The sequence below is a fragment of the Seriola lalandi genome, unplaced genomic scaffold (genome assembly GCF_002814215.2).
Source record: "Seriola lalandi dorsalis isolate HSWRI2012SDOR001 ecotype SW California unplaced genomic scaffold, Sedor1 jcf7180002054862, whole genome shotgun sequence".
Lineage (NCBI taxonomy): Eukaryota > Metazoa > Chordata > Actinopteri > Carangiformes > Carangidae > Seriola > Seriola lalandi.
Window position 1 is genome coordinate 295,744 of NW_019525415.1, and position 10,632 is coordinate 306,375.

At 41.9% G+C, this 10,632-nt stretch overlaps 2 protein-coding genes across 3 annotated transcripts in view; one reads left to right on the top strand and one right to left on the bottom strand.

The window, feature by feature from the left end:
• The window catches only part of LOC111670855 (cyclin-dependent kinase 17-like), a 33,211-nt gene extending 30,445 nt beyond the window's left edge, over positions 1-2,766 (bottom strand). Inside the window, exon 1 of one of the 2 annotated variants that reach the window (XM_023427776.2) lies at positions 2,373-2,766. The gene's annotated coding sequence lies outside the window, so the exon portion shown is untranslated. The remainder of the gene's footprint in view (positions 1-2,372) is intronic. The other variant, XM_023427775.2, reaches the window with a different exon arrangement.
• A 2,745-nt stretch (positions 2,767-5,511) lies between these two features.
• LOC111670869 (putative cartilage matrix-associated protein) lies at positions 5,512-10,401 on the top strand. The gene is made up of 5 exons (XM_023427796.2): positions 5,512-5,622; positions 5,814-5,876; positions 5,972-6,067; positions 9,334-9,432; positions 9,507-10,401. Exons 1-5 carry the CDS (start codon positions 5,565-5,567, stop codon positions 9,602-9,604), a joined length of 414 nt encoding a protein of 137 aa, XP_023283564.1. The 5' UTR covers positions 5,512-5,564; the 3' UTR covers positions 9,605-10,401.
• The last annotated feature ends 231 nt before the right edge of the window (positions 10,402-10,632 follow it).

The window sequence follows — 10,632 nt, forward strand, 5'->3', positions numbered from 1 at the left end:
TCCCCAGAGAGTGGTGACACATTAACCTTCAGCCAGCTGTCTTGGCCTGACGCTTAAACATGAGCTCACACATACACACAGAGAGCCCAAACTTGTATTAGCAAAAGACAGGGACATGGAATTTAAAGCCAAACTTCGCCAAAAAAGTCAATGAAGTTTGGTTTAAAACTGTTCTGTGTGTCATTGCATGTGGAAAGGTAGAGTATGATGCTTTAGGAAGAACACACCCATTCATGTGTACGCTCGCACACACCCGTAAACATACTGGACCATCATCTGATCTGCACTGGGACTCGGGGGATCAGCACCGCGTAGCTACAGCTGTTTCACAGCGGGTCAGGTTACCCTGCTACCACCATCCCCAAGGCCTTCACCAAGGGAACGACCCCACGTCAAACCAACACACACGGGCACACTGCCCCCCAAACAGCTCCCTGCCCTCCTGAAGGTACCAGGTTCATCACAAGGTGTTTTGAGCCCGAAACCAACACACCTCCTGAAGCTTCTGAATGACAGACATCTTGCAAGGAAAGCTCAACAGCTTGTGGCTGTCAAACTGAAAGCAGCTCACAGGAAATGAGAGGGAGAAAGTGCTATGACAGCTCTTTCATTCAGCCATCAAAAAAACAATATGAACCAGTGACAAGCAGGACTGTGAATCCAACCTCAGTACTTTTTTTAGGAACTGACCACAATGTTTCTGCTTCACAGATTCAAAACCTTTCAAAGGCTCCGAGTGTTTGCTCCATCACTTTTTCAATCAGATGGTGTCTGATTTTAATCATATTTCTGACTTGATTTTTTAAGCAAAGCTCCTGTACAGCTGCTACGCAACATTGAATATTTGAGAAGTTCGGTTTCCTTTACTAAATGTAAAAACGACTCTTTGGAAAAAGACTGATTTACATAAGAAATAAGGTTTTAAAAAAAGTATTGTTTTGGTAACAGTACTGAAACTCAAGTATCCTATCAGCACTCCTACCAAAAAAAAAAGCCCTGGCTTATCTCATGCTGCAGAAACTTAGGTAGAAGTTTGTGGTGCTCTTGAATTGTTAATACAGGAAACACCTCTCAGTAAAACACAATAAAAGCCAACTGTAAATTACAGCCTCTAAAATGACAGATAAATTAAACCAACACCTCTCTGAAAGAATATAAACATAAACTGACTATCATAACCTTCGTGAAAGTAGGAGTCACTGTTTCATTAAATTACACAAGTGTTAGCTAGGTGTGCCTAATAAACTGTAGATAATGTCTGAAGATAATCACCCAGCCCAAGTTCATAGTTTGTCTAACATGGAAAAAAACAAAACAAAACATGGCATGGCATGAGAACAACAAATGTGGCAATAAATATGTAACCACACAGGCTCCAGGGTGTTCTCACACCAAAATGAACTTCCTCATCAGTTTGCCATGAGAATCCCCCCCTTTCCAGAACAATGTCTTCCTTTTTGGACATCCTGCTAACTTCACACTCTTCACACACACACACACACACACACACACACACAGGTTAACTCCCCATAAGAACAAGTACAGGAATTCATTGAAAGCTGACATTCCTAGAAGCTGCAGGAGTCTCTCCCACAGTTTCCCATGCAGGCTCCTGTCCTGGCCTTGTCTACCAAGTACCTACAACAGCTGAAAAGGCTTAAGGCTGTAAATGCTGACTGTATGTGTGTGTGTGTGTGTGTGTGTGTGTGTGTGTGTGTGTGAGAGAGAGAGACAGAGAGAGAGACAGAGAGAGAGAGTTCACAGTCTGGTACAGTTTGCGCGCTTTGTGCTTCATGTAGCTGGTGAAACAATATTTAGACCAGTAAGACAGGACATCTCTGAAATGTGGGTCAGTGAATGTTTTGGTAGCAAATATGCAAGACGATACATGCAGAGCAGCAAGCCAGCCCTCCCTCTTTACAACCCGGCCTCGTATAGTTTAGTGACAACCAGCCAACCAGCCAGCCAGCAGCAGACTGACTGACTGCTTGTGTTGCTCCGACTGGTATTTGACAACAAAGCAGACACAAATGTTTAAACTCCTGCGAGCAGAAGTGATGAACTATTAACCACTGTGAACTTGTTGTACCTTTGGTGTGTGCTGCATGTAGCTAAACCCCCCTGTGTGTCTGAACAGTGTCCGGTGAATGGGACAAAGTGAGGAGCTCACACGACAGACGGCACATTCACACACGCAGGTCTGTGAAGTAAACATTGCTGCATTGTGGCTGAGCTCGTTTTGTTTTCAGCGCAGGTTGTTGGTGGAAATGTTTTCTTGAGTCAGCGCTGCTCTCACTCGCTGGCGCTTCAGTCGCCGTTTCTCTCTGCGGTAAATCGTCGCAAACTACACCGAAAATATGAAGAGCTCTCACCAGAAACGAGGAGCGTTGCTCCGCCCGGAGTCCCCGACCTCGGAGCTTCTTCTCAGGCCGGATGCCGTCTTTCCCTCCGAGCGTGAAAAAAAGAAAGAAAGAAGAATTAGCACCGACCGCTTCTTCTCCTTCTTCTCCTTCTTCTTCTTCTTTGTGGTTTCGGGTGGTGGTAGCTACTTTCTGCTCTTCACTGTCGCTTATATCTGCGGGGTTGTGGCGTCCAGCAGCATGGCTCGTTTTCAGGCTTTAAAGTTTCACTCCCGGTAGAAAATAGGAAGCGCTGCAGTCGGTCTCTCTTTTTTCAGGTCGGAGACACCATGGCAGTGTGAGGGACGATGGTGATTACTGCTGGATCTGAGCGTGTCCTCTGCCTGCCTGCCACCACACAGCCGTGTCATCTAAATGTCAGCGGGGAAACAGCGCCACCCAACTGTCGGTCATAGAAACGACACAGAGGCGGCCAGTGCGGCTCCACAGCGGCCCCTACTGCAGGCCTGCAGCTCCACACCCAATACACCCTGCCGGTGCACCCTACCGGTGCACCCTACCGGTGCACCCTGCCAATACACACTGCTGGTACACCCTGCTGGTACACCCAGCCAACACACCCAGCCGGTGCATCCTGCCGGTACACCCTACTGGTACACCCTGCTGGTACACCCAGCCAACACACCCAGCCGGTGCATCCTGCCGGTACACCCTACTGGTACACCCTGCTGGTGCACCCAGCCGGTACACCCAGCCGGTGCACCCTGCTGGTACACCCTGCTGGTACACCCAGCCAATACACCCTGCTGGTGCACCCTGCCGGTGCACCCTGCTAAACCTGATACAGTCTAATACAGCAGTCCTGAAATAAACCCCTCCTTCTATGATACAATTATAAATGTCTCATTAATTTGAATGAGGTGAACAAAATAATAGGAACACCTGTCAACAGTTCTACAATCTGCAAAATGATCATACAGTTGAATTAATACCTTTCTAAAACAATCTCTGTAACATTATACCCTTCATGAAGGAAGGATTTATTTGCAGCACTGTATCAGTGTTAGCTTGGTGTACCTAATAAACTGTAGCCTAGATAAAGTATGGAGATAATCACCCAGCCCAAGTTATTAGTTTTTCTAACATGAGTCTGTAGACATGAAAAAACATGACATGAGAACAACAAATGCGGCAATAAATATGTAGCCACATAGGCTCCAGGGTGTTTTCACACCAAAATGAACTTCCTCATCCAGTGCCATCTGAGTGGATTTCAGTAGAAACCTGCGTCATTAATGAAAACAAAGTGCATATGCAGCCTCAATGGGCACCCGTCCATTTTGAATACATCTATTGCATCCTTATGGCGGTCAGTAATGAGGTGTTTTCTCAACACACTGTAACTGTATGTGAAGCTCGCACTATGAGATGTGAGAGGCTCCAATGTTGTTGGATTCAAGTAATAGTCTCAAACTGGTCATTCAGCCAACACACTTTACTTAGAAGGCTGATAACATAAAAATTCAAAATAGCAGATAAAAACAAACTGTTTTTGATTTAATTTTTGAACATTTTAGTAATATACATGTGACAAAACAAAAAGAAACATTACAGCTCTCAGTAATGGGAGCACATAACATTAGTAGGAACAAACATAAATATATATATATATATATATATATATACACTGTTGCCCATAAAGTTGGAATAATTTTGTTTTCAGATACAATCCTCTGTTTATTCCTTTTTAAATGCATCAGTAATCACTTTTGACCAGGTGCAATGATTATGTGTTGTGTCCCAATTACCCAGGTGAAATGAAATAAATCACATTGTCACAATCATTTCATAGAAAAAGGAAAAAAAAATGTATTCCAACTTTATGAGCAACAGTATATATATATATATATATATATATATACCAAACCAGGTAGAACAAAGGCATCCCAGGTCAGTTGAGAGGGGGTCCCAGATTTTAAATATTGTTTTTTAATGAATGTGAGATGATCAAGGGACATGTTCAAATTTGATTCTGTGCCAGTTATTTAAATGTGGCCTCTCATCTGTGACACAGTGTGATGGGATACATCTGTCCTTGCACAAAAAGACAGAATCTGAAACAGTTTTCCTCTTTGCTCATCACATGGAAAAACAATGCCTGAATATATTCTCTGCAGAGTTAACACTAGGACAATCTTGAACTGTTCAGCATGTAATATCATCTACTGACTTCTAGTACTGACAGTGTATCACTGGGGACTAATATAAATCAATATGGAAATCATTTTTTCAAGTTCTGGATCCAGGTCCATGCCAAAAACTAATCCCCTCCCGGGACGCTGATCAAACACAACACCAAAGTTCATTCAAATCTGAAAGACTTCGAGATAACCTTCTGACTCACTGTTAAAAGCTCTCAAACTCCTTTCAATTCACTGTCCTAGTTCAGTTCAAATATGATATTCATTTGGTGCAAATCAGAGTGAATTCCTCCCCCTACATGTTTTCCTCACTTACTTGAGCAAAACATTCTCACTTCACATATTCACAAACCCTCCCTCCAACTTCCCTGAGCATCAATCCCTCCACCTTGGATCGCCCCACAAAACAATTTGAGCAACTGGGGCACAGCCAGAATCAGGTGGGAAAAAACTCAAGCAAACAGGCAGCTGCATACTTTTGCAGAACCAGAGAGAGCGGCCTTGTTGAGGTGCCCGTTTCAACCGCATCTGCAAAGGAGACTTTTGGCAAGAAAACACGGCTCCACTTCTGGAGCCGTGTTTTTGTTGTCTGTCATCCATCTTTTCTCTAGTAACTTTGGGTTTTAACCAGACAAGTATTGCATATTCAGCCTGTAGTGTCATTTCTAAGTTTTCCCCTCTATGGTATGACTAAAGAAACAGGCCCAAAAAGTAAATGTTAAGTCCATATACAGCCCGGTGTCACCTCAGCTTACTTTAATTGCAGGACAGGGACTGAAAGAAATAAGTTTATGGTCAAAACTGAATCCTCAGCACCTTCCTGTCCCCTCTCTGCTGTTTGCTGGCTCTTATCAGATCTGCATGGTCACTCCCTCCCTCCTCTGACAAGCAGTCAATATTCCTCGGGCCTCCCACCCCACCTCTCACATACATCTTACTCACCTCTCTCCCTCCTGGTCTCGTTCACTGCTTGTATCCCAACAGTTCAGACACAGAGCTAAAGATGTCCTGGACGTATGCAACCCTCCTGCCTCTCCTCACTGTGCTCCTGGCACTCTCCTGTGAGTTGATGCAGAAGAATGTTGGATTTGGGTTTTTGTTTTTTTGCATCTCACTTGCATGTGGATTTGTGTATCAGGAGTATCTTGTTTAGGCAGGATAATGATAGGCTGTTTGTTGTATTTGTTTTACATGGAGAGTCAAGCACGAGAGCTTAGATTCTGTGTTTTTCATGTTTTGTTCTCTGGCCCAGTGTCTCCGGAGGCCGACTCTGCAGCTGTGCCCAGCAACACAGGCAGCGCTAAAGAGCCACAGGGTGAGGAGCGGCATCAGCTGCACCTCTTGTGCTGTACATCCTCTCTCTTTATCCCTTTATGTTGTGAGCTGAACCTCCTCCTGCTTTCACTGCAGGTCCACTGAAGAGGATTTTCATGAAGGAGGCCGATGCCTCAAACTTCTTCAGAAGACGCAGCAGACGGGGCGTGAAGTCTCAGGATGAGATTAATGGTGAGTTCAGATCTATTCTCACACTGATTTGAATGAATGTCAACATCCATCTTGGTAATGGGATCAACGATGATTCACTAGAAAACATTTTGTTCTACTGAATCAGTCATTTTGAAGAAAAGGAAAAACCAAAGAATCCTGTATAGTGTTAATTACTCATACTCATCTTATTAGTAGTGATTTATTATGATTGAAAAACTGACTTGGATTCTTCACAGTCAAGGGTTTTTGATGCTAGACACCTGTCTACAAAACTTGATAGTGTGCAAGAAGTTTGTCACAAGTTTTACCACAAAAATCTGCCAAAGTGCTGAAAGAAATCTTCACGTTTCTTTTCACGACTTTACATATTGTTTCCTTGAAGTCAAAGTTTTCTAAGCAGCTGAATCCTGAGTAGAACAAGAGATAATTCCTCTTCCCAGGCATGAAGAGAAATGGTGCTGTACTTTAAACATGTGGCATTGTATTATATAACCCCAGAGATGGATTTATTTCTCTGGTTTTAAGAAACTGAAACTTGGGGCTCAGTAATAGATGAAATGACTTTTTAAATGCAGATATTTCGCTGTCTGAATGAATAGGAAGAAAAACATATTTATTGCAGTCTGAATGTTTTTATGACTGTGGCAGCCAGCAGCTGTTAACTGCTCTCTGGACCTGATCTGACCAGAGACAATCTCAGACCTGTCTCGTCACACAGCAGCTCTGCTTCCTCTGCTGGAGGCTGCAGCAGGAGTCACAGGGCTGCACGGAGCTCACACACCCTCACATCGGTGTCCATCTGTCAATATCCTCCTCAAACGTTTCATGAAAATTCACATACAGTACAGTGTTTGACATTCCTGGGTGATTTAACAGCAGTTCTGCCAACAGGGAGGTGAGAGCACACACAGAGATACTGCAGCTCTGAACTGGAGTTGTGTAACATGCTGTGGGGCTGTGTGCATGTAACAACAACAAGACACTTTGTCTGTGAACGGAGGAATAAAATGAACACAAAGCATAGAACACAGTGAAAGGACTGAGATGGACGAGTGAGTGGGTGAGCGGTTGGGAGCTGAATGTGGAATGTGCCGACACGCAGGCAGAACGGGGTCAGAGAAAAACCAAGTAAAAAAGTGGGACTAATAAATTGGGCTCAGTTTGAAGAGCCTCTCCTGCTGCATAATGACATAAAAGCACAACATTTCTCTAACAGGTAGGCAGGTGAAATTTGCAAAGGAAAATATTTGATAAATGTATTAGCAGTATAAGTGGATAAGGTGTGAAGTTTTGGCATCCAACATGTAGACTCCAAACAAATGCTCCTGTTTGACTTGAAGCCGGTCAGCTGTCCGAGAGAGATGACAAACCAAATATGGTAAATCGTTGCCGTCAAAACCCGTTCCATTAAATATGATTTCATCTGCAAGTCTGCAGTGCGTCTGTACATCTTACAAACATTAAAACTTACAATTTACAGCCAAGTGGCTGGAATTCCCAACCTGAGCTCCAGGTCACACGGCACGCACAGACTTGTGTAGGGAGTCCTGGTAAAAGGATAAAGGTCATGACCTGATTTTGGAAAGGTTAGCATGGCTATCCCAAACCTTTCCTATCTCAACTAATGGCTCTTCCTAATGTTACTGCAATCGGTATTTGAGTTTCACTGACACTGACTTGCCCACACACGACTGACGACTGCTTTCATGTGCTCTGGTCTTCTTCACCTGTCAGAGAGGAAACATGGAGGCTGTCTTTGGCCTCACCTCGCTGTGTCTGTATTAGTCGACTTAACTTCAGTCTAAATTCTAAATTTAAGCCAATTTAATTTAACCCATCCCGACTACAGAGATTGTAATGTTGGGAAATACACGCTTGATTGGTGAAGTTCAGACTGCTGAAGTCTCAAATCAGCTGCTGTTGAAATTCACTAGTGGTTGGAGCGAGGACTGTGCATTTTGTCTCTTACATTATAACTGTTGTAGGAAGAGATCTCTTCACAGTCAGTATGAACAAGAGGAACAAGTGACCCAGCCATTGACTTCAGTGGTCTGTATTAAGAAGAATGTCACTGTCTACCCACATGTATCTTTCTTGATCAAGAAGAAGTGTGAGAGATGAGTCACTAACTTCTCTTGGATACAATCAGCTTCTATGAATCACAGCTTTACAGCAAATACCAGCTTAACAAAGTTCATAGAAAGCATTGTTTGTTCACGTTCTGTGATTCAGGTCTGTGGTATATTTTCAGCCTGTAGTTTTGTGATGTTCAGCGGTCACTGTGTTGAGTCTGTGTGTCTTTACCCGTAGATGAGCTCTGAGCTGAAATTGTGTCTTTTTTGTTGCTGCGGTTTATTTCCGGTCTGTTCTCCAGTGATGGAAAGTAATTAAGAAGATTTATTTTAAGTATTTAATTTACTTGAGTATGTCCACTTTCTGTTCCTTTACACGTCTAGTCCACTACAGTTTAGTGGGAAATGTTGTACTTTTTGTCAAACAAATAAATGTATTTATAATCGTAGTTACTAGTTTCTGTTCAGATTAAAATTTCACTTTGTTAAAGATCAATCAGGTGATTCTGCCTTGTGTCCTCTTACACAAAAGTAAAATACTGCTTAAACATTGATGCATTAACAATCTAATAACGTCACATAACAATCACAGGGCCAATGTTTCTACAGAGTAAGCACTTTTGATACTTAAAGTACATTTGATTATGTAATTATATCTAAGGAGTTTGAATGCTTTTATTGTAATGGAATATTCTATATCATTGTATTAGTACTTTTACTCAAGTAAAGGACCTGAATACATCTTCCACCACAGCTGTTCATCGTGCCATATTAAATATTTCTAAGCAATAAATGTTATTATTACAGTTCAGATTCTTTGACTTCACTCATTCATTGTCTTTTCAATATCTTCTATCTCTAAGAGCAAATCTCGGCTCCAAACATGATACTTTTTCTAAATGTAAAAAATATTAAAGGGAGCATGCTACATTGTTGTGAGTCTCAGGGAAGCAGATATTAAATAATTCAGCAATTGGTATGTGATCAATGTATCTGCTGTTTGGGTATCAACTATTTGGTTCCTATGGAGTCCTTTTAGGTGCATTGTCCCTTTAAAAAGTCAGTTTTTTTTAATTTTTATTTAATTCTCTGATGTTTCTGTAAATTTTTAAAGTAGTTCAAAGCCATTTACTTAGTTCAGCACTTCTGGCATCTTCACTACTCCTTCCTTACACTCAGTGGTTTCATCCTCCTCCTCCTCTGTGCTTGCAGCTGAGCAGAGGCTGGTTTTGGCTGCAGATGAACGGAAAAGAGAGTTTCACGAGGAGAAGAGGAACGAGTTTGAGAGCTACGCTGAAGAGGAGCATGATGGTATGTGAACTCATCTCTGATGCAGCTGAGAGGGACGAGCTCATTCATCCGCTAAAATACTTTTAATCTTCCAGAACAAAACGAGAGGACCAGAGAGAGCACCGAGCAGTGGAGGGAGTTTCACTACGACGGGATGCATCCTCCCCACGAGTACAACCGTCACTCCATCTGAGTCTGGGGGCCAGTAAGAGAGGAGAGGTGTGAAGCTGCGAGCTGACAGGATACCAAGATTTAAAAGAAGCTACACAGTGATGCTTTTCACCACAGACCGTGACAGTTACACGGCAGAGACATCACAACTGAATCAAATCTTTTCACTTGTTTTTAACCTTTGTGTTGTTGATTGGCTTTACGTCCTCAGTGTTTGGGCTCCCACAGATCCTGCTGCTGTATGTGATAAAGTAATAATAATAATAATAATGGTAACGATAGCAAAGTTTTCCTTTTTTTTCATCAGATTTTTTGTCTATTCTTCTAAAAGTCTAAATATGTAGAAAAGTATTGAAGCGGTAACAATTGGCTTTGCTACAAACTGTGTTTGAATATTTCAAGAAGTTGACAAAAGAGGAAAATAACCCTAAGGCATATTATTAAACCAAATAAGTAAATATTTGATGTTTTATATGTTTTGGTGATGCATGAACTAAAACTAATTCCTTTTGTTTAGGGCTGCAACTAACAATTATTTTCATTATTGATGAATCTACTGTTTTTGTTTGTTTGTTTTTTCACGATTAATCAATTTCATTTGCTCTATGAAATGTCAGGAAAATACCACAATCACAATTTCCCAAAACAAAAGGTGAATTAATTCGACCCTTTTGGTTCAACAAACAGCTCAAAAGCAAATCCACTCATTTAACTATCGCTGTTTCATGGACTGAGAAAACCAGCAGAGTCACATCTGAGACTTTTTGCTATAAATAACTTAAAAAGTCATTAACAGACAAATAAATGTGCGTTACATTATCACGAATAGTTGCATTACTGAAGTTTAGGATAATTAAAGCCCATTAATGTCCTCTTTATAAGAAACTGTTATAAAACTCTGCTATCAGAAAACCCAATAGACTTATTTGGGAAGTGCTGCTTAAAAAGTTCTGTAAACATCGACCACATATATTAAGCCATATAGAAATCCACAGTACTGAAGCATGTTTTACAGCTGAGGTCTGTGAAACCCCCAAACATCAGCAGACT